At 49.3% G+C, this 23,170-nt stretch overlaps 1 protein-coding gene across 1 annotated transcript in view; it reads right to left on the bottom strand.

Annotated features, from left to right (window-relative positions):
* The window catches only part of Tab1 (TGF-beta activated kinase 1 (MAP3K7) binding protein 1), a 28,958-nt gene extending 7,019 nt beyond the window's left edge, over positions 1-21,939 (bottom strand). Inside the window, exons 1-7 of the mRNA XM_052161628.1 lie at positions 21,858-21,939; positions 6,226-6,362; positions 5,681-5,834; positions 4,625-4,711; positions 3,947-4,085; positions 1,893-2,006; positions 812-923 (exon numbers count right to left, since the gene is read on the bottom strand). Of these exons, the coding sequence (XP_052017588.1) occupies positions 812-923; positions 1,893-2,006; positions 3,947-4,085; positions 4,625-4,711; positions 5,681-5,834; positions 6,226-6,362; positions 21,858-21,890 (776 nt within the window). The 5' untranslated portion in view covers positions 21,891-21,939. The remainder of the gene's footprint in view (positions 1-811; positions 924-1,892; positions 2,007-3,946; positions 4,086-4,624; positions 4,712-5,680; positions 5,835-6,225; positions 6,363-21,857) is intronic.
* Between the last annotated feature and the right edge of the window lie 1,231 nt (positions 21,940-23,170).

Raw genomic sequence — 23,170 nt, 5'->3', positions numbered from 1 at the left:
ACCTCCTACCAAATAAAGTAAATTGAACCCTGAAAATTAGGGACAAAGCTTTTAAGCACTGGATGTTCAGGACTCTGGGCGGGGAAGAATTGTTAACTTAGCCAGGCCTGGCCCCTGCTGAGGGAGTCTCTGGCTGTGACGCAATGCTGGACTGGCACCACAGACACACTCGTGAGATGTTCCCCACCCAAGCTAGCCAGTGGTAAAGGACACATGTTCTAAATTGAGGGTACCTGGGTCCACCACCTGCACTATGACTAGCCAGACTCCTGAATGTCTCCATGCCTCAGTTTCCTCTCATGGACATGCCTGTGGGGCATAAGAGCAGCCAGTTTAGAGGGCCTGGATAAGGGGTGAATAAAAGGCCATGCATTAGGAGTGAGCATGCCAGGTACACCAAAGGCTCCCCAGAACTGTGACTGCCGTGGGGCCTGGGGTAGCACTCACAGGGAAGGGCCATGGAGGGAAACACTGAGTCATCCCCCTGCTCCACCTGGCTAACACTAACAGCACTTTGGACCCATGAGTTCCTATCCATTCTGGCACCTCAGGCTATCATTGGACCCTCCAGCCAGGCCTTGTGGCACTTGTGCTTCCTGGACTTGGTCAGCTCCCTCCTTGATCCTTGTAGGCCTAGGCCTAGCTCCCAGACCAGACCGCTGACCTAGGCCCTACTCCACGCCCAGCTCTCGGGAGGCAGGCAGTACCTCACTGGGATTTCAATGGTAACCCTGCCACTGCAGCCGAGCGTCTGCTTCGAACCAGTCCTCTGGTCTCACAAGTGGCCAGGGCTGCAGAGATGGCCGCCTACCTGAGCAGGTCGATGTCAGTGTAGCCGTATTTGACCTTGTAATCCCCAATTCGCCTGGTGCTCTCTTGTCCACAGATGACACCCACCTGCTTGATCTTTCCTGCGTCTAAACCTAAGAGAGAGGACAACATGGTAGACCCATCTTTCCTCAGTAAAGAGTTTAATGGAGATGTGGATGTGACGCCCAGGCACGTGGTGAGTGAGGGTAAAATAACAGGAGATGGAAACAGCACCAGTGTGCAACACAGTACAACTCAAGTATCCCATGTTCTCCGTCCCCGTCCTTAACAGAACACCCCTCACTCAGGCCCTGCTATGGGCTGAAGGTGTCATGACCCCATGGGCTCATGTGTCTGAGCGTTCAGTTCTCAGCTGGCGGTGCTGCTTTGGAACCTTTTGAATATGGGGTCTGGCTGGACTATAGAGTGGGCTTGGAAAGGTGCAGGCCAACCAGCTCTGGAACCTCTCTTCTCTTCCTAATTTGCTAAGATTTAATAATTAGCTGTCACAAAATGCTGCCAGCACAGGTGGAGGCACAGCCACCATGCTTCCCTGTCAGGATGGATAGTCACAGCTTTAAAGCAAGAGCCAAAAAACAGAATGAACAAAACCCCCTTTCCTCCCCTCAGGTGCTTCTGTCAGGGATCTGGTTACAGCCTCTCTCTCCCCAGGGCACAGCAGCACAAGCCTGCACATCCTGTCTGCCTGTGCCAGAGCCCAGAAGGCAGCAGTGTCTGCAGAGCTGGGAGGGAAGGCAGGGCTCCAGAGACACTGGAATTGCAGGACTTCTCTGTTCTCTTGGTCTCTGTCAGGAACAGGGGGCGTGTGCCTAGTATGTCCCAGGTATTCCTCTGGAAAGTAGTCTACACACATTAACTCTCTAAAGGCGGTTCACTACCCACACCACACAGATGAAGAATTTCCCAAGTTACAACTCTCCAGGAACATATCCAGCCCTGGCTATGGGCCCAGTCCTTTAGCCTGCACTTCCTTCACCCAGCTACCAAAGGAGGGGACAGAGGGAGCCCAGGAGCCAGCCTCCCTGTTCCCACAGGTCTCTTGGCCCAGCCTCTCTACGCACCCAGTTGCGAAAGACGAAAGAGCTCGTCCTCGTTCTCGGTGGTGTGGTCCATGTTTAGCTGTGTAACCTGTAACCCATCCACTGTCGATTTGCACAGAAGGGCCCTGTTCGTACCTGCAGCACAAATGACCAAGATTAAGCAGAGGGAAGAACAGACGCCACTGACACAACAGAAAAGACAAGCAGATCTCACACACACCAAGGGGTTCAAAGCATGGGTAGGTAAATCAGCAGGCAAGGACAGCAGACTCAGCAGGGAAGCAGGCTTCAAGCTACGGTGCAATCATAGGCCTAAGTTTAATAAGAGGCTTTTCCTCTGGGGTCCATACCAAATCTTCAAAATGTCTTGGCGCAATGTCTGTGGTAGCTTCGAAACAATTTGTGAATACAGGGCTCTGGATGAAACAAGACTGCCACAGGACACAAAGTGCTGGGGCTAGAGTGAGGCGTGGAGGGGCACCAACTATTTATCAGCTGTTTTATGTTTTGCAAGTTGATTCCTAAGAAAATCTTAAGAGGAGGAAGGGAGTCAGGGACACCATGAGTGGACAGCTACTGAGTTCTTCCAGTGACATGTGTCACATGCAAGTTCTTGGGTCCCTTGGTGGCCCCTCCTTTGGCCTTAAGTCCAAATCACCCAGCTTCCTGCTGGTTTTAAGAATGCAGAGCAGGTGCCGGGCGGTGGTGGCACAAGCCTTTAATCACAGCACTTGGGAGGCAGAAGCAGGCGGATTTCTGAGTTCGAGGCCAGCCTGGTCTACAGCATGACCTCCAGGACAGCCAGGACTACACAGAGAAACCCTGTCTCGAAAACACAAACAAACAAAAAAAGAATGCAGAGCAGGCCTTCACTCCAGGCAATTTCTCTCAAAAGCATCTGGGCACACAGAAGCTCCTGTGCCCACAGATAAGCACTAGGGAAACCTTGAATGTTGAACATGCAGAGCTGTCTCTTCACAGGGAGAGGCACATATGCTGTTTTTCACCCAGAGGACTGGGAATGGAGGTGGATAACAGCTACATGACTTCTGTGCTATTGGTGTGACCAAAATCACACTAGATCCTCCCCTAAGGCCTGAAGATCTTAACACATGGAGTTTACCTATAAAACCCATCTTCATGAAAGAAATGGCATGTACTTTGAAGAGGTTTGCTGGGTATGGTGGCACAGGCCTTTAAACCCAGCAGTCAGGAGCCAGAGGGAGGGGATCTCTGCAACTTCATGGCCAGCCTGATCTAAAGAGTGAATTCCAGGACAGCCAGAGTTATGTAGAGAGACCTTGACTCAAAAGAGAAAAGGAAAGAAAATAGAGTCTTGATGTAATTATGCCTTACTGTGCCCATGGAACTGTTATACCTGGAAACTTATTCCAAATTGTACTATAAGCCTAAAATAAACTGCCTCCTGTCAGACTCTAGACCAGTGGGTCTCAACCTTCCTAATGCTCCCACTCCTCAATACAATGCCTCACGTGGTGGCCCCCTACCATAAAAGTATTCTTTTTGCTACCTCATAACTGTGATTTTGCTACTGTTATAAGTTGTAATATAAACATCCAGGTTTTCTGATGGTCTTAGGTGACCCCTGTGAAAAGGTCATTTGACTTCCAAAGGAGTTGAGAACTGCTGCTCTAGAAGTCTGAACCCACACCAGCTACTGAGTCATTTTGAACTGGGTTTCCTTCTTGCCTCACATGACAGCCCTGCTGTGTGCAGAGACCCCCACAAAGATGGCTCAGCGTTTAAGAACTGCTCTTCCAGAGGATGCAGTTCTAATCCCAGCTCACAAAGTCTCTAACTCCAGTGTCAGGGAATCAGATGCCTCCACAAGCACCAGGCACACGTGTGGTAGAGACAATGCACGTAGGCAAAACAACTATACATGTAAAATAACGTAAAGAGGAAAGGATGGGTGCAATCCACCTTGCCTCACTGCCATCCTTCCACCTGGGACTGACAGACAACAGAATGAGGAGAAGCAGGCCCGACCACCCTGGGAAGCTTGGGGTATGCAGACAGAGAGCAGACTGGTGTGGGGCAGGCAGGTGGCTCACCAACATTGGCAACGTAGAGCTTGTTGTTGAGAAGGACTGCCACAACGGCCATGGCCCCTCCCGAAATCTCCCTCTCCAGTGCCTTGAGTCTCTCAAGGATCTTCTGATACTGAGGTGGCAACTGGTGTTGGGGCACACCCTGCAAGCCATCATCAAGAGATCAGAGGAGCACAGGTGCTTGGGGACCACCTTACCAATCCTCTCCTTCCCTCGAGATAAAGCATGCAAGGCCCCTGAGCAGCCAAGACTGCAGATGACCAGCAGAGATGTGTCTGAACACCTGTCGGATGCCCTGGGAAGGTCACTGTTGCTTTAACTAGGGGCAGCCTGAAGGTGACCCTGGCTCTGGACTGAACCAGATCACAGAACCTGGAAAGGCTTTTCCTTTCACCTATCCCTGTCATCTTAGGGCGCGCCTCCAAGAAAAGCTGATCGCTGCTGGGCTGGAGTCTCTACAGGAATACATCCACTGCCACCCTAGCCTGCCCATCAGGATGCTGCCTCATGATTCCTGCTGCAGGCCTTGTGGTGTTCATGGGTGGCAAATGACACAGAGGTTAGTGCTGGCACCCATCAGTTCTAGTACAGGCAGGTGATCACCTCTGGAACCCAGCAGTTCTAGTATAGACAGGTGATTACCTCTGGCACCCAGCAGTACCAGTACAGACAATGGATTACCTCTGGCAGCTGGGACTGGAGGCTTGCTTTCTCAGCCAAGGCATCATCGATAGACTCCAGGAAGCTCCTCTCCACCACATCGAAGGCCTGAAGAGACACAGGGCAAGGCAAGAGCTGGCTCAAACAACACCATCAACTCCTGCTAAGATGTCCCTAAGGAGAGTAACAGACACACGGCATTCATGGGCGGCCTTGTGTGATGGGTGACACTTCTGCCTCCTGTGTGGAACTTCCTGTCCACTGTTTGACAAAGACCTTTAGCTGTGGGATAAGAGAAGGGTACTATTTATGCAGCCTGCAGAGGAATGAGAAAAGAGGCAGGAGGAAGGGCCAGGCCCTGTGCACAAGAGCTGAGGTGTGACCAGCAGTGCTGCTCACTTGGGTTCACGTGAAGTGAGATGGTCTAGGAGTGCTTCGTTAATGAGTCTGTAGGGGCATGGCAGCCCCTTCTAACGAGGCCTTCGTCAGGACCTGCTCGGCACTGGTGTGGCAGAGAGCTTCCTCCTGGCATAGCCTCTGCAAAGCTCTAGTCTAGGAAGAACAGGAAAAGGCTAGGGCCAATTTCTCAAAGACCAAGAAGCCTTCTTGGGTAGAAGAAAATCCAAGCACTGAAAAAAACAAAACAAAACAAAACAAACAAACAAACAAACAAACAAAATACAACCAGCACTGACCAGTGAGGAACAGGACAGAACAGGAGTGGGAATAGTTCCAGATCATACAGCACTGGAGAATGAGCTCCTGACAACATCTCAAGCAAAGGAAGGGGACACTGTCAAGGACCTTTATCTCCACAGAGCCTCTGTTCCCAGTGACGCCATCTCCCAAGCCAGCCTTGCTCCCAGTGGAAAGCTGCTGCTCCCTGCCTGTCCTGTCCTGGGCTCCTGTTAGCAAGGCGCCCAGCCATCATGAAGTGCACCCGGAACTGATCCTTGGTAGGGGAGGAAGAAGCAGTCTTCAGATCACCCAGTCTGCACTTGGAGCTGCAGGGCCCAAGTTCCCGGAGTGGAGGACACACAAGCCAGCCAGGCCACTGGCACCTGGTCCAGTCCTTACCTGCAGCAGGACCCGCCGCACGTCCGCCTCAGTGTGTTCAGCATGGAGCTGGCCCAGCAGGAGCTCTGCAGAGAGCCTCTGCGCCACAAAGTTGGTCACGCGGTTGCCATCATAGCCATTGAAGACCCCATACAGGAAGCAGTTGTTTTCGCTTCTAGCAGAAGGAGGGCAGGGGGAGGGCTGAAACCAGGGGCAGGCAGGCGGTGGAGGAAGAAGGAAAGGAACTGGGGAGGGACTAAAGGCAGAGGCAGCTTCAGGCACTCATCTCCATCCTGCCCTGTGGCCATCATTTCACTACGAAGATGACCCACAACCCATTTGCTGAATCTTCCCTGTCAGCCTCCTCCTCCATCCCTGTCCCACAGCAGGCCACTGACACTTCCCATAGGCCCTACCTCAGGCAGGCCGCACCTCACAGGCAGGCCGCTCCTCACAGGCAGGCCGCACCTCACAGGCAGGCCCCATGCATGGAGGTGGCAGACAGTATCTTTCGTGCTTATGAACTGACCGTCTCCGTTCAGTACAGCCATGCCAAGCACACATACCTGAACTTGAGCCAGTTGTCCTCCGGAGGGTGGCTCTCAGTACCCTTGCCATCAGCAGAGTAGCTACGGTTGGAAGCTGAACCAACTCCGGAGAGGTGACAGAGCGGCAGGTCATCTGTCCAGCTTGGCTGCTGTTCCTGGGAAGAATCAGGAAACTGAAACCCACCTCTTCCCAAGATCCCATTGCACCTGCTTCTCTAACAAGGGCAAAGGCGGGCCTGCAGTCCGCAAAATGATTATGTCTGGGAAATAATGATTTTTGTCTGAAGGGACTCTAACAAAAGTGTTTACTGTTTTTAATGGTGCATCCACAAACTGGTTCCCTTGGGAACCCTAAAAGTGCAGCATTCCTAAGTGGGAAGCCCAGCATGGCTACCAAGAGAGCAAGCTGTACTACAAAGCAAGCAACGCCAACGTAACACAGGAATAAGCGCAGCTTAGAGGAAACTCTGGTCATACTTCTCCCACAGAGGTTCTAATTGTACAGCATTAAGGAATCTTTGGGGTATTGGTTCCAACTGCAGAATGCATGCCCTACTGCACAATGCCTGACCAGTGTGCAGCTGCGGTTGTCTGGGCTATAAACAGATTCCCACACATGTTCTTAGGAAGGTAGCTGGGAGCTGGCCTTCAGGAACTCTGCAAGTCAGTCTGTCATTCTCCCTGGTTTGGAGGCTTCCACCTGTGTCCTGTCTGCTTCAAGCTGCAGCCTGAAGCCCCTGTGCACACCCTCTCTCTTATTGGGCAAGCCTTCTGGGATCTTCGACTCAGGGTCACTGCCTCCTTGTATTCACACCACACCCTGATTCCATCTCTCTCCTAATACTGACTCTCAGCCTTTCCTATCAGATTTGGATCTCAAACCAGGATGTTTTGCTTAATCACTGCAGATTTACAAACAAATACTCAAGCGCATAGGAGAGGGCACGGAATGCAAACACACACACACACACACACACACACACACGTCTTGGCTTAAATATCCCAACTCTTAATTTTGTAAGGTTCCTGGAGGTGGCCCCTAAGCATCAGTGTTTTCTCTTGGAGTGTAAGACTTATCCATAAGCATGACACAGTGGCAGGATCCAGCACGATGGAAGTCCTCATGGCTGCAGACTAGGACTATCTGACCCCACAGCCGCCGAGGACAGCCGGCACGTCATGCTCATAGGCATTAAGTGTGGTAAGACCCCACTTCTTTGAGATGTAGTTCTTCTGGCAGCCTGGGAAATTGGTTTCATGTGAGGCTTCAGATGGAAAAGATGAACGTGAGGACCTGGCCAGTGTCCTGGAGGCTCCCTGAAGTACCTTGTATATGCACCTGGAGCCTAGACTGTGAGAACATAGTATCAAAGACACAAACACCCACTGGAAGGCTACCTCAAAGGTCCTGCAAGTACTTTGTAAGGGCAGGCATCAGATCTGTATGTGGTACACATATATACGTGCAGGCAAAAACACAGGGAGAAAGTAAAATACTCTGGGAAAAAAAAGTTGGAAATTTCTATTGAAATACTAAACAATTGCCTGCCAGGCGGTGGTGGCGCACACCTTTAATCCTAGCACTTGGGAGGCAGAGGCAGGAGGATCTCTGAGTTCTAGGAGAACTAGGGCTACACAGAGAAACCCTGTCTTGAAAAAGCATTGAAAGAAAAGGGGGCAAGGGGAGGCATAAAACCACTGCAGTTGGCTGCTCCAATCAAGTATGATGTCTGGCTAACTTCTGTGGCTAATTTCATCTGCTTATTTACATCGTGATGAAAGTCACTAGACAGATATACCTCCCAATTACAATTGCTTTTATGCCACACATCTATTTCAAAGCTTCTGTTCAGTACTCAGTAGCCTGGAGCTACTCCTGCAGGGTGTGGGGGTTTTATTTTAAATGATCATGTAGTAAAATCCCTGTCTTTGGATATGCAGTCATGCTGATACTCTACTCTGTAGTAGTCTGCCCTTCAGTCAGGACACAGACTGCTGATGTCCTTGGGAGTTGCTCCACCCACTGCGGGCCTGCTGCTTTGGCCTGCTCTCTATCCCCTGGTTTTGCCTTTTTAAGAATGGCATGTGTCGAAGTGTGCAGTGGGTAGCCCTGCAGGGCTGGCTTCTTTCGTGCATCCTGCCCTCGAGATTCAGCCACACTCTGCTTGTGTGCATTCACAGCTTGCTTGGCTCCCCTGAAGCCTTTGTGGCTCTCCTTTCTCATTGTTGAATACAGTAGTCTGCTTATCCCAGCATCCTCCAAAGGACATTTGTGCTATGTACGGTCTCAGTATTTAGGAGAACTGCTGTAAGTATGCATGTTCAAGCTTTTATCTGGATGCAGCTCTTCCTTGCTTTTGGTAACTATCTAGGATTCAGGCTGCTAGGTCACAAAGATCTACTGAAAGGCTCACAAGGATGTGGGACACTACATGCACACATACAAAAACCAAGAAGTGCCATGTCCAACTAAGTGGTTGTTTAGCTTTTTGTTTAATGTTTCCTTATTGGGGTGGGGGTGATGGTCCCTGGGAGTTAGAACTTGAGGTGTGGTAAGCCACTGGACACCCCTGCCAGAAAAGAAACTTAAGTCCTCCGGAAGAGCAACAAGGGTTTGTAAATGGTAAGCAACTCGCCAGCCTCTAGGTGTTTAGCTTTAGAAGAAACTGCCAAGCCATCTTCTAGGGCAGCTGTGCCATGTGCGGTCAGTCCTCCAGCCAGCAGCAAGCCCTCCAAGTGGACAGCACTGTGGTCACTGCTGGGTGTCATGTCTTTACTTCACTCCGAGACATGCCTGATCTCGTGGTATAACTCGCTGTTCCTGATGGTTAATGATACTGAACAGCTTTTCAAGTGTTCACTGGTCACCCATAGGCCCTCTCTGGCAAGTTTTCATTTTTGCATCCTTCTAAATTGGGCTGTTTAACTCCTGAGTCTGGACAGGTCCTTATATATTTGCAGTGGAGTCCTTTGCTGGCCACATGATTTTAAAGTGTCTTCCCAAGTTTGTACTTGCCTCATATTGTTTTTGGTAAAATAAACAAATTTTTATGATTTCCATTTTATCGAGTTCTTCCATTCATGGTTTGTCGCCACCCTGACACCCCCAGTCAGCATCTGTGTGACCCTGGCTATCCTAGAACTAGAGATTCGCCTGCCTCTGCCTCCCAAGTGCTGGGATTAAAGGTATGTGCCACCACTCAAACCTTCTTGATTTGTGCTTTGAGCATCACATGCAAGAGTTCTTCCACAGAGCAGGCCGTGGAAACCTCACATTCACTTGAGGCTTTACTGTTCGATGTCTACACCTGAGACCCCTGCTGAGTTAATTTGTGTGAAGGCTGCTGTAGGCTGACGCTCCCCTGCAAATGACCTGTGGGAGAGCAGCTTCCCCCAGCGAGTTACCGTCACACCTCTGCACAAAGGTCTCTGCTCATCTCTGTGATGACCATTTCATTCCTTCAGCTTCGTCACAGTGAGCCGAAGTTGACATGGAGCAGAGGTCTCAGCCTTCCTAATGCACAGCCCTTTAATACAGCCCTGATATGGAAGATGTCTAATGTGACCCCTGTGGGGCTGTGGCTGGCAGTTGGGCACCACTGGCCTGGGGACTGTCTATGACTGTATTTCCTTTCCGGCTAGTCTAGTCTCTACTTTTTAATCTAGATTTTAGATTACTTTGCTCACGTGCTGCACACAAACAAAAAGTCTTGTTGGGAATTCAGGCACAGGGGTACATGCCTGTCATTCCAGCATTTGGGAAGCTGAGGCAGGAGAATCACAGTTTGAGACCAGGCAGGACTACATGGTAAGACCTTGTCTCAAAAGAATGAATAAATAAATTAAAAAAAAAAGGCTAATGGAATGTTGGTTGCAACTATTGAATCTCTAGGCTAGCCTCAGATACTACAGGATATTGATTACTGTACGTAGAAAACCTAATTGTTAGCAAAATAGAAATGCTTAAAGGGATGTGAGATGTGGTCAGGTGTGTCCTGAAGAGATACAGTTTGGGTGTGCCTCTAAAAGCCTCCAAAGAAGAGAATGTCAAAGAAGGAAAGTTCTAGCCTGGGTGAGGAAAGTCAGCGAGATGGCCTCGAGCTGCCCCTCCAAAAAGGTGAAATGGCTCAACCCTTTACTGATTTGGCTTGAAGATCTTTCTTTCCTTTTTTGGTTTGGAAGGAGGTCTGGGTAAGAGAGAGGGATTTTCTCTTTGGGCTTGCAGGAACAACAGAGAAGCAGCTGGCAGGACACAGGTTTAAAAAAATATAAAACAACAGTATTCTAGGAAAGACAGCTAAGGAGTCCTCTCGGGTTTGGAAGAGCTCAAGAGAAAAGTAGACTAGCTCCGTAGAATGACACAGAAAGAGAATTCTAAAGAGCTAGCAGGCTGGGCAGTGGTAGCACACACCTTTAATCCCAGCGCTTGGGAGGAGGCAGAGGCAGGTGGATTTCTGAGTTCAAGGCCAGCCTGGTCTATAGAGTGAGTTCCAGGACAGCCAGGTCTACACTGAGAAACCTTGTCTTGAAAAAAACAAAAAAGGGGGGGGGGGGGCTAGCAGTTTAGCTGTAGAATCAGGCTTGTAAATAGATATTTGTATACAACGGGGAAAATAAAGTCACTTTGCTGAGCTAGCACGTGTGACCTCAGTTTCTGCCTCCTGCATCTTTGGTGCCATGAACACTGGATGACCTGACACACATTACACTCTGACATCTCCAGCACACCCGTATTCTGACCCATGAATGTGATGAGTCTCCACTCAGTCACACCTCCTTCAAGGGATGTTTGCCTAAGGCACAGTTTTGCCACAGGATCTGAGGAGCCACCAGAAGCCCCCTAGTAGTCTTTCAGAGCAGACACTATGTCTAAAAGCTGCACTGGCAGTGAATGAAATGGCTGAAATACTCTCAGCTCTGGGGACATTAGGTCAAGGAAGGACAAAGGAAAAAGGGCTTCCTGGTGACAGAAACACTTCTCAGCTCAGTTCTTGGCTTTGACACACACGGGGAAGGTAACTCGCTCAACCACATAAGTGTAAATGGGCATGACTGCTTTGGCCAGGAATATGGGCTGCAGAGAAACCCAGGAAAACCAGACAGAAAGTGATGGGGTGAGCTCTTTGATGAGGCGGGAAGGAGATCAGGTGACTGACTGCACGCCAGACCTGAGAGGCTGAGCTACTGGTCTCTCTAGAGAACGGGGATGAGATTTCCAAGCAGAGGGAAGCATGAGGCAAGGTCCTGAGGTGGAGGAAGAGTGGGCTTGACTACAGGGAGCTGAGAGGCTGCAAGTGTGGCCACCGTGAGGGAAAGCAGCTGGAGACCTGAGGATCTACACAGATGCACACACAAGACAGCGCCAGACTGTATGGGCCATGGTAAGGCGGGAACATCGGGTAATTCATTTCCCGAGAGCTCACGTCCTACCAATCATCTCTACCCTTAGATCAGTGATTACGACTCTACTTCAGGACCCTTGCTCAAGGCTCAGCATTCTGATAAAGGAAGTTCCTTTTCTAGGCTCTGCTAATGCTTGGGATGGGAAAGAAATTAACCCTGGGACACACATAAGCACAAGGCACCTTTTCAGCCAGGAGTATCCTATCTGTGAGGAAAGATGGGTGAAAAGGTACTATTATCGGCTGCAGGTGGATCCTGTCTGCGTGAATGAGATTAAGATGGACTGAACTTGCTAATGTGAGATGGGCAATACCAAGTGCTATATGTGATGTACACCATCTGTCTCACGCCAAGACAGACACAGGTCTCCTAGGACTGGAACATCCACAGTGACCACAGCAAAAGTAAGTATATTCCAGGCAACTCATTCAGTGTTAGAGATACAGTGTCTGTTTGAGTGTTGGGATTACAGGCAGGCCAACACCACTATCTGGTTTTGCACAGCCTTCTTTCTGAGAAGTCCTGCAGGCCAGTGTCTCAACCGTCATCCTGTAGTAAGCTAGTAAGCTTTTTTTTTTTTCTTTTTTTGGTTTTTTGGATTTGGTTTTTTCGAGACTGGGTTTCTCTGTGTAGCCCTGGCTGTCCTGGAATTCACTCTGTAGACCAAGCTGGCCTTGAACTCAGAAATCCGCCTGCCTCTGCCTCCCAGAGTGCTGGGATTACAGGCGTGCACCACCACCGCCCAGCTTGCAGTAAGCTTTTTAAACTTACATCCACAAAGGTCAAATGAGACCTAATGCCTCCCTTCTAGGTTCCAGGGTGCTGACAGCGCTGAGTCTCACCCTCTGACAGACCAACAATCTCATAACAGCTGCCTAGCTTATCCAGATAAAGCCTTCCACACAGCACTTCAAATGACTTCTAAAAATCTGCCCAGACAAAAGCCATGGGAAGCAAGCTCACTTCTGGCAGGCAAGCCCCACATCAAAGGCTTACCTTCCTAGAAAAGCTTAGCACAGAACTGGGCGTGGTGGTACACCTTTGAACCCTCTGCCTTGGGAGGCAGGGGCAGGGTCTCTCTGAGTTTGAGGCCAGCCTGGTCTACAAAGTGAGTTTCAGGACAGCCAGGGCTATGTAGAAAGATCCTGTCTCAAAACAAAAACAACCAAAAAGAAAAACCCAATACAGGTGGGCAAGATGGCTCAGTCCCTTGCTTCCAAACTTGAAGACCCAAGTTTGATCCCCAAAATCCACATGGTGGAAGGACAGAAATGACTGTAAGTTGACCTCTAATCTCCACACGAATGACATTCACGCACCCCTTCCCACCCCTCGCACACACAAAATAAGTATAAATGTAACAAAAAGTAGAGACCTCAAATGAAGGTCTCAGCTCTCCAGTCACAGGGATGAGAGCACGCTTAAGCCAACTACTTAAGCCAGTGCACCTAGCTAAAAAAACCTACTTGTTTTATTTACATTGACTGTCTTTAAACATTAAGGTCCTAGTGTTTGCTTTAGCTTATTAGTAAGATAAAGACAAATTTTACCCAACAAGCACAACAGAAAGCAAGCACAGGGAAGCAAAATTCACCTGTTTGTATTTCTCAGTCTTATCTACGCCTTATCTAAGTCCCAGCTCCAATCTACCAGGGCAAGTGGTGTTTCCCTGATCTTAGCCCACCACCCCTGGTCCTCAGTAAATGACACACCCCCAAGTTTACACACGACCTCAGCCAAAGGCTGAGATCAGTCTACAAGCCATCGAGCCACTTCAAATTTTATCTTAAAACCGTCAATTTCTTTCTCAGATGACTTCATTTTGAAAGCAAAATTTTCCAGTATTGTAGTAAGTAGAAAGCCAGTATGGTTTATGGTATCTAGAAGATAAACGGTTAAGATGTACTCCACCTACGGCCTACCACAGCCGCTAGAAGAGCAGGGAGTGCTCTTAACTGCTGAGCCACTTCTCCAGTCCCTTTAAGGTTTGGGGTTTTGTTTTGTTTTTTTGTTGTTGGGTTTTGGGGTTTTTTTAATTTTTTTTATTTTTTATTTTTATTTTTATTTTGGGTTTTTTTCAAGACAGGGTTTCTCTGTATAGGCCTGGCTGTCCTGGAACTCACTCTATAGACCAGGCTGGCTTCAAACTCAGAAATCCACTGCTTCTGCCTCCCAGAGTGCTGGGATTACAGGCGTGTGCTACCACCGCCCGACCCCCTTTAAATTTTAAAGATTAGCAGTATTCAGTATTCAGTCCAGTACCCAGGAGGAAAAAGTAGAAAGATTACTACAAGTTCAAGGCCAACCTAGCACAGGCTAGCCAGGGCTAGTCTTGAAACTGTCCCCTGCTGGAGGGGAGGGTGCTCAGGTGCTCTCCCAAAGGACCAAATGTTCAATGCCTAGAAAACAGGATGGCTCACAAGCCCCAGCTCCAGGGGATCTGATGTCCTTGGTGGACTCCACTAGCACCTGCACTTACCGCTACACATGCACTCACACATGTTACACACACACACACACACACACATGCACTTAAAACCAAAGTAAATATTTTTTTAGAAAAAGCAAAAGAGCGCTGGAGAGGTGGTTCAGCAGTTAAGAGCACTGACTGCTCTTCCAAAGGTCCTGAGTTCAAGTCCCAGCAACCACATGGTGGCTCACAACCATCCATAAAGAGACCTGACGCCCTCTTCTGGTGTGTCTGAAGACAGCTACGGTGTACTTAACATATAACAATAAATAAATCTTTGGACCAAAGCAAGCAGAGGTCCTGAGTACAATTCCCAGCAACCACATGATGGCTCACAACCATCTGTAATGGGATCTGATGCCCTCTTTTGGTGTGTCTGAAGATAGCAACATATAAATCAATCAATCAATCAATCAATCAATCAATCAATAATCTTAAAAAAAAGCCAGGCAGTGATGGCGCACGCCTTTAATCCCAATACTTAGGAGACAGAGGCAGGCAGATTTCTGAGTTTGAGGCCAGCCTGATCTACAGAGTGGGTTCCAGGACAGCCAGGCCTATACAGAGAAACCCTGTCTTAAAAAATAAAACGAAATAGAAAAAAAAAAAGAAGAGAGGAGGAGGAGCAGAGCAGAGCAAAGCAAAGCAAAAGAGAAAGAACACTTGCTGGCGGTGGTGGTCCAGGACTTTAATCCCAGCTCTCTGGGAGGCAGAGGCAGGCGGATTTCTGAGTTTGAGGCCAGCCTGGTCTACAGAGTGAGTTCCAGGACAGCCAGGACTACACAGAGAAACCCTGTCTTGGGGGTGGAGGAGAAGAAGTTTAAGACATACATGTAACCTCATAACACTGCCCTAGGCTCTGTGACAAATGGGTAGTTCTCCTATAATCTGGGTGTTTCTTTAACAGGAAACCCAGTAGCCCTGTGCCTCAGACACAAGGCCTCAGCAAGCAGCCAGCCAACGCCAGGAGGTTGTGTCACTGTGAGCCAGGAAGATTTGGTTCTCCCTGACATTACTGACCCACTCAAAAGCATTCTTGCTATGTCGTGGCTGAGTGAGCTTTGAGCATGTTCTCCTATTCCTCTCCCACCTTGCCAGGGACTATCCTCAAGAATCGTCTACAGAGGAGTCTATTAACACGTCTGCCAAGTCTCATCCTTCCTCCACATTGCTGAACAATTTTTGGAAAGGTCACATATTTGCTACTCACACAAACCACCCACTCCTCCACCCAGGCACTAACTGATGCATACTTTCTCCCACGGCTCCAAATGCCAGACCAAGAGCTCAGGGGGCGCTAGCCCTGGGGAAGCTGAAAAGGGGGTGCTTCACACTCCAAGCCCTCAGCCCTCAGCACAGAGCAAAACACACACACACACACAGGCACGCACGCACGCACAGAGTGAGCACAGGAGCCATGATTCCTCCCTCATTCAAAAAAACAGTTCCTGAAATTCAACAGAGAGTGTGCTGAGAGGCCACATCAAAGGCCCTAATTCCTGCTGGCCTTGAGAGGGAGCCCCCTCCAGCCCTGTTGTGCTTTGGAAACCTATAGTGACATATGTACATACATACATACATACATACATACATACATACGTGTGTGTGTGTGTGTGTGTGTGTGTGTGTGGCCTCAAAGGCTTCACAAACACCTGTGCATGTTTACTTCAGCATGAGTTCCCCCCCATTCTCATGGACTCTTATCGAAATCAAGGTCTGCAGGAATAGTTCCCACCCGACTCATCTCAAAACCCGGGGCAGACAAGTGGACAAAGCCCTGTTCCCTGTTCAGGCCACAGCTTGAATATCAAATTATGGTATGAAAAGGCTGAGTGTTTCTGTGGTGAAAGCAATCCATTGCCACAGAGACCAAAAGGAAGCTTGGAAGGGAGAACAATGCCCCTGGGAAGATGGCGTAGGGTGAGGGACAGCAGTTTCTTCTCTCCAATAAACCTCTTGTTTGACCTACTTCTCTGAGGCCAACTCACTCCAGGCTCCCACTGCCCTCCAGAGCCTCCATCAAATGCTCTCTATGCTGCTGTCAGACTCCATGGCGGATGCTCAAAAGGCTCCTGATAACTGTGGGATGGTGTCTGCAGACTGCACAGCAGGTGGACCTCACTCCCTGGCTGTGAAGGTGGTGAACGGCTCAGGTATGGCCGAATGTCCTTTGTTCCTTTGTTCTTTTCTTTTTCTTTCTTTCCTTTTCCCCTATTGCTGGGGATGGAACCTGAGGGCCTGTGCACACTAGGCAAATGCTCTTCCACTGAGCCTTATCACCAGACCTGGATATATATGGGGTGTGTGTTATGAATATATGATCTTTTTCCAGGGGCAAATCTTTAGAAACAAGGTCTTGCTGGGCAGTGGTGGCACACGCCTTTAATCCCAACACTTGGGAGGTAGAGGCAGGTGAGTTTCTGAGTTCAAGGCCAGCCTGGTCTACAGAGTGAGTTCCAGGACAGCCAGGGCTATACAGAGAAACCGGGGGTGGGGGGTGGGTGGGGGGGTGGGGGGGGTGGGGGGGAAGGTCTTTTTTGGTTTTTAGCTTTGGCTTTTTTCGAGGGTTTCTCTGTGTAGCCCTGGCTGTCCTGGAACTCACTCTGTAGACCAGGCTGGCCTCAAACTCAGAAATCCGCCTGCCTCTGCCTCCCAGAGTACTGGGATTACAGGCGTGCGCCCCCACCACCTGGCTGAGAAAAGGTTTTATATAATCAAATTCAAGTACCTCACCCTCTGGCCCAGCTTCCCAAGTACCAGGATTACAAGACTGTGTCATCACACTCAGTTTTATGAGGTGCTCGGAATCAAACACTGGACTTCATGCATTCTAGGCAAAAGACCAACTGAGTGCAGACCTGTACTTCTTTAAGGTACACTAGGGAAAAGACATAGGTAGCACCTGTGACTTCATAATTTCTCAGGACAAATCTAAGTCTAAAAATGATTTCAGGTTGACAGTCTTTTCTTTTTTAAAACTTGTTTTTTTATATTTTTAGGGATATCATCTTACTATGTTGCCAAGGCTGGCCTCAGATTCCTGAAACTCAAGTTCAGCCTCCCGAGGAGCAGGTATCACAGTCACAATAACAAACCAAATTGCTTTTGCTTTTGTTTGTTTGTTTGAGACAAAGTTTCTCTGTGTAGCTCTATCTGTTCTAGAACTCACTCTATAGACCAGGTTGGCCTTGAACTCTCAAAGATTTGCCTGATTCGCCTCCCAAGCACTGGGATTAAATGAGTGCCCCCATCACCTGGCTACAAAGTCCTTTCCCAGGACTCCGGATCCCCAGCATGGCATGGTGCTCAGAGAACCTTGAAGTCCTTGGCTTGTCTGCCTCAGTCTCACAGCTCACAGGCAACTCCAGTCACCAGCAAATCACACTCCCTCTCTGTCAAAGTGCAGCCATACTGCCATTTCCCGCCGACACTGTCATCCCGGCCAGTGTCCTCTCTCTCACACAGGCCAGATGTTCATTCAGCAGGCCCCAGGCTTCCACGCTTACTGTTCAAACCCAAGTGGAATTTCTCTCCAGCCAAAAATCAGATGTCGCCAGGCCCCTGGTCAAAGCACTGAGAAGCTTAGTGTTGCTGGCAGAATCCGAAGGCCGTCCCAGCAGTCACTAAAGCCAACAGTGCCTTCAGACCATGGCTGTCACTTCCCAAGGTGTTCAAACCACACCGGCCTCTTTGGGGACTACTGAAAATTGCAGGCTCTCACATACTCTATCCTCTCCCACATTCCTACCTCAGTCTCGACAAATGTTGAGATATTATCCCCTACCACCCTGGTGAAAACAGCCCATGCCATCCTGTTTCTGGACCTTAGGGCTCATTAGATATTAGGGCTTAGCTGTTTAGCATCTGTCTTCTCCACTAGAATCTAAGCTTCATGAGGTCTGTCCCCCTAGCTCCAGCACAGTGCCTACCACAGGAGGGACACTCAAGGGACAGGCTCACCCATGCCAAAGACAGAAGTTTGTGGTTGAGGTGCAGAGGGCACCAGGTCCTGTGCTCACTGAGAGGCATGAGGGGGCCAGGACTGTTGAACACACAGGGTGTCTCTTCAACAGAAGGGCTGCACACCTGCTGTTGCCCAGAAAGTCGGGCATGGATACAGTTAATGGCCTGGTGACCTGTGCTGTCTGTAGGGTCAGGCCACAGCTGGGTTCGCCAGGCTACCGTGCTTATCCCAGACTCCGCCCCCCTAGACCTTCATCCTGAGCATGGTTTCTCAGTCAACAGAACCCATCTTATGGATTTTGCAAGAGTTTCGAGGCAGCCACTCCTTAAGCCTTACAGTGATAACTGTCACCAAGAAGCTTCTTTCCAAAGCTCTACTGTACTTACATATGTCTAAAGTAAACTGCTCTCAGTCAGTTCTAGAAGTTTGAGCCAGCACCAGCTACCTGTTGAACCAGATTTCCTTCTTGCCTCGTGTGGACACTGAGATCTTACCCTGGTCAACCTGGTGTTTGCAGAGCCCCCACAGCTGACTGTTACCAATCTAGAATTGGAGACACTGTGGCAATTCATTTAGGAGTATCGGTTCTCCTGGGAGCCCTTCTGGACTGCAGAAATGGTGCTGTGAATCTACACCGGCTGTTTTCAGGCTGCGGGGACTGGGTTCTTCTAAAGCAGTGGTTCTCAACCTGTGGATCAAGACCCTTCTGGAGGTCACAGAAGTTCTATATCAGATATCCTACATGCTAGACATTTACATTATGATTCATTATTAACAGTAGCAAAATTAGTTATAAAGTAGCAATGAGATAATTTTGTGGTTGGGAGACACTACAACATGAAGTACTGTATTAAAGGGTTACAACATAAGGAAGGATGAGAACCACTATTCTAAGATTTTTTTTTTAAAACCACTTTTCTTAGCTAAATGTAGTAGTGCATGCTTTGAATCCCAGCATTCGGAAACAGATCCCCAAGTTCAAGACCATACAATGAGCTGGAGGTCAGCAGTGCTACATAGTGAGACTTTGTCTCAACACAGTCAGTCAAGCAAACTCAGCACTAGAGAGATGACTTAGTCATTGGGAGAACCTTACAGCTTACAACTTCAGTTCCAGAGAATCTGGTACCTTCTTCTGCCCTCCACAGGCAGCAGGAATGCACTGAGAACACTTATATGCAGGCAAAATGCTCATGCACATGGAATTTAAAAAAATAAAAAAAATCAATGAAAAACAAACCAACCACACAGGAAGCCCTCAAATTCAACCCCCCCCCCCAACCAAACTTTTTTAAAGTACACTGACTAGAGATGGTAGGTAAAATCCCTTAGAATGACTTTTCTTCCAGACACTCTACCAATGTGCCCAAAGAAGCCCTTTCAGGACCCACACGAGCCCATTACCAGCCTATCCCACTACCCTTCACTACCTGTCAATGCCCAGACCTGTAACACTAGTTATATCTGACACATGGATTGTACAGACCCGTCATATACATTTTTAATTACATACATTGTATTCCCTTTGGGTGTGCCTCCTGTCTTGCAAAAGCTGAATGAAAAAATTAAGAAGGAAAGGACATGACTGCTCCTAGGTATGGGTGTGGCAGAGGAGAAAGGTTATTACTGTGGAAAAATGGTAGAGTAGAGTCAGAGACATCTAAGAGAGCTCAGAGAAGAACCCTAAGCCAAGGGGGAGGGGGAGTGAAGGGAAGGGAGAGCAGAGGAACCGGGGACAGCCAAGAGGGCAAAGGTACAAAAGCGGTGAGTAACCAAAATGGTTGAATTATAAAGGAAGAGAGGACTGGACGATGGTGGCGCACGCCTGTAATCCTAGCACTCTAGGAGGCAGAGGCAGGTGGATTTCTGAGTTCGAGGCCAGCCTGGTCTACAGAGTGAGTTCCAGGACAGCCAGGGCTACACAGAGAAACCCTGTCTCGAAAAAACCAAATCAAAAAAAAAACAAAAAACAAAAACAAAACAAAACAAAAAAACAACAACAACAAAAAAAAAATTAAAAAAAAAAAAAGGAAGAACGGCCTGAGGGACGCTGGAGAACCTGCAGCCAGGCTCACCTTGATAAGTTAAACCGGTACCTCAGCTGTTCTTCCCAGGGTTTGAGACTTCACATCCTCTGAAAGCCTCTGCAGTTCTCTGCTGCCTGTCCAGGGTTCCCTGTCTAAGTCCACACTGACCACGCCACATGCTCCTTTTCCCAAGCCCGGCTCAGAGCACTGTGAGAATGGGTGCCCTGCCCTTCCATCGTCCCAAGAGGCCCAACTAGCAGCTTTCAAGGTCATTTGCAGAACACCGATATAGGAAGAGCTCTCACCAGACTCAGGACAAAGGACAGGTCAGCAAGCCCTGCACGCTGCCTGGCCAGGACACCAGGATTCCTCTAAGTAGGGACATCCTGATGATGGAAAGGGCCTTATACAGTTATCTCTGCCTGCTCTCCCTAGCATCAAGATACGATGAGTTAAAAGTGACCCCTCCCCCCTTTTAAGCCCACCAGTACACAGAGAACACATTCTACCCTAACTGGTGTTCTTTGGGCTCCATCACATCGAGAAGACAGATGATACTTGACCCAGTTGACATTTCTCTTGTTAGCAAGCCAACTCAGTAGGCATCAGTCACTATTTTTTCCCAGCCCCTTTCTCTCAAGGTCACAATCATATCAGTGTTCCCCAGATGCTTTCTACAACAAAGACATTTATACAAGGGCCTTGCCCTCTGGGACCTTACAAAGCAGAGTGCCAGACCTCTACTCCCAGGGTTTTACAAAAGGCCTGAGCACACAATAGTGAAGGGAAGGTCATCCTTCTCTTCCTCCACTACCCAAGCTTCAGACCCTCCAGGGCAGGCAAGCTACTTCCCCTCATCCTTGAAAAGCCAAGGCCTAGTTCCTGACTAGTTTCCTCATTCTGTTACAGACACAGACCAAGCAACTAGCAAGCAAGGGTGGTCAACACGCTGAGAGACCCCTGTCTTCAGGGAATCCCGACATTCTAGTTGAGGAGACACAGACATCCAGAGGCAACTCCTACAGAGTGCACGGTAGGGAAGGCAAGGGGATCAGAGCCCTGTCCGTCCTGGCAGATCCAAACAGTACTCGGTGCTAACATACATGTGTAACTGTGCGCATGTGTGAGAAAAGATGCAGGAACAGGAAGACTATATCCAGCCGTGGAGGTCCAGATTACTATGTAGGGGTGCCTGGAGCCAAACCTGCAATGGGACCCGGTGAATTGGGAAGCAGAAGCAAAACCCCAAGCCATCACTTTTTTGAAAAGCCTAAACCTTAAGGGTATTTCTGGAACCAGACTGAGTAATTTTTATCCTGCCTCTGCCGCTCACCAGCTACCTGACCTCGGCTTCCTTATCTGTAAAACCTACAGTAAGCCTATAGTGTCTAGCTAGTCTCTGGTGCTGCTGCGAAGTTTACAAATGTGAGGCGGTCCACACAATGCCAGACATACAGCGCGCCTTCCACAAGCGGGGGGCTATTTATTATTAGTTGTGTCCGCGCTCCGGATGGCCCGCTCGGCGGCGCCACGTCTCCTTCCGGCTCGAGGACGCTCCCACTCCGCAGGACCCCGGCGCCCTTGACCCCCAGAGGCTCGGCCTGCGACGCGCAGGCGCAGAACAGGCGAGGCGCCAGCTTGCCGCGGGTCTAGCGCGCTGCAAGCACCCAAAGGCCTCTGGGGCGAGAGGTCCACACTCTGCCACCTAAAGACAACAGTTCCTGCACCCGAGGACACACCCGAGCTCCCAACCCTCCCAGCCCGGAGAGCGGGTCAGTTTCCTCACACTCTGGAGCAGGCTCCTCCTCTGCGCCGCCATCTTGGAGGACCCCGCGGCGCGCCAGTCTCTCGGAGTAGCGGATGGGTGGCTAGAGCGGCTCCGACTGCCCCGGGAGCTTGTCCACAGCGCCCCCGGCGGAGCGGAGGAGGCACAGCAGAGGAGCCTTGCACAAGCGCGGTTTTTGCCGCCACCCCTCCCCAGCGGAAAGAATGCTAAGCACATTCAATGGACTTTCTTGTTTCCTAGGATCTTTATGGGTGTGCTTCCTCCAGGGTTCTTTTCGATGGGGGTACGGAGATCCTATTTAAAGCACTTTTGCGATGAGGGGGGCAGGAGAGAGCGAATGATTTCAGTTTACAAGAGCCACTGTGGGTGGACTGACTGCCCGTCTGATTTTAAAATGGAGGCCACACCTAGCCAAACTAGCTGACATTGGAATTAGAGAAGATTGCAATTCCGAGTAGTTGTAAATCCTCGGAAGTGAAATTTATGGACGGTAACATAGGAGTGTAGCGTTAGTTGGCGTTGTGGAATTGCAGGCCACTTGGCCTGACTGGCCAGTGCCCACAGCAAGAGTGTTTGTTGAAGCACGGTACGGAAGCTCGACTTGCAGATTCATACCTGTAATCCCAAAATTTAGGAGACTGAGGCAGGGGGATTACAAGTTTGAGGGCTATGTAATGCAGGAGGTTAATTCTAGAAGGGTTCCGAAATAGGTTCCCAAAAATATGACATAAAGAATAAGGTGCTTCAGTTTCCTTGCTTGATCTAATTATTGATTACTACATTCTGCCTGAATTTGTCTTTCCAAAGAGCACAAGAACCAAGACTTCTGCTGGGAAACCTTGTAGCACAGCAAGATCCTGTCTCAAAAACAGCTACAACAGCCAGGCTGTGGCTGTGCATACCTTTAATCCCAGCACTTGGGAGTCAGAGGCAGACAGATCTCTATGAGTTCATGGCCAGCCTGGTCTACAGCCAGGGATACACGGAGAAACCCTGTCTCTCTCTCTCTCTCTCTCTCTCTCTCTCTCTCTCTCTCTCACACACACACACACACACACACACACACACACACACACACACTAGCTACAAAAGAAGCATGTAAGTCACAGAAGACCCAAAGGCTGAAACAGATGGATGAGGAATAAAGAGAATGTGGCTTCAGGCTGGAGTTTGGATGTCCACTTGGAGATCGAATGGCAGTTTATTGGGTGCACAGGGTATGGCAGTGCATGCCTTTAGCCCCAGGACACTGGAGGCAGAGGCACGCAGATCTCTGTGAATTCAAAACTAGTTCAATCTAAACAGTGAGTTTC

Source organism: Apodemus sylvaticus, chromosome 17, assembly GCF_947179515.1.
Source record: "Apodemus sylvaticus chromosome 17, mApoSyl1.1, whole genome shotgun sequence".
Taxonomy (NCBI): Eukaryota; Metazoa; Chordata; class Mammalia; order Rodentia; family Muridae; genus Apodemus; species Apodemus sylvaticus.
Note: the sequence above shows the minus strand (reverse complement) of the source record. Positions and strands in the feature narration are given on the sequence as shown.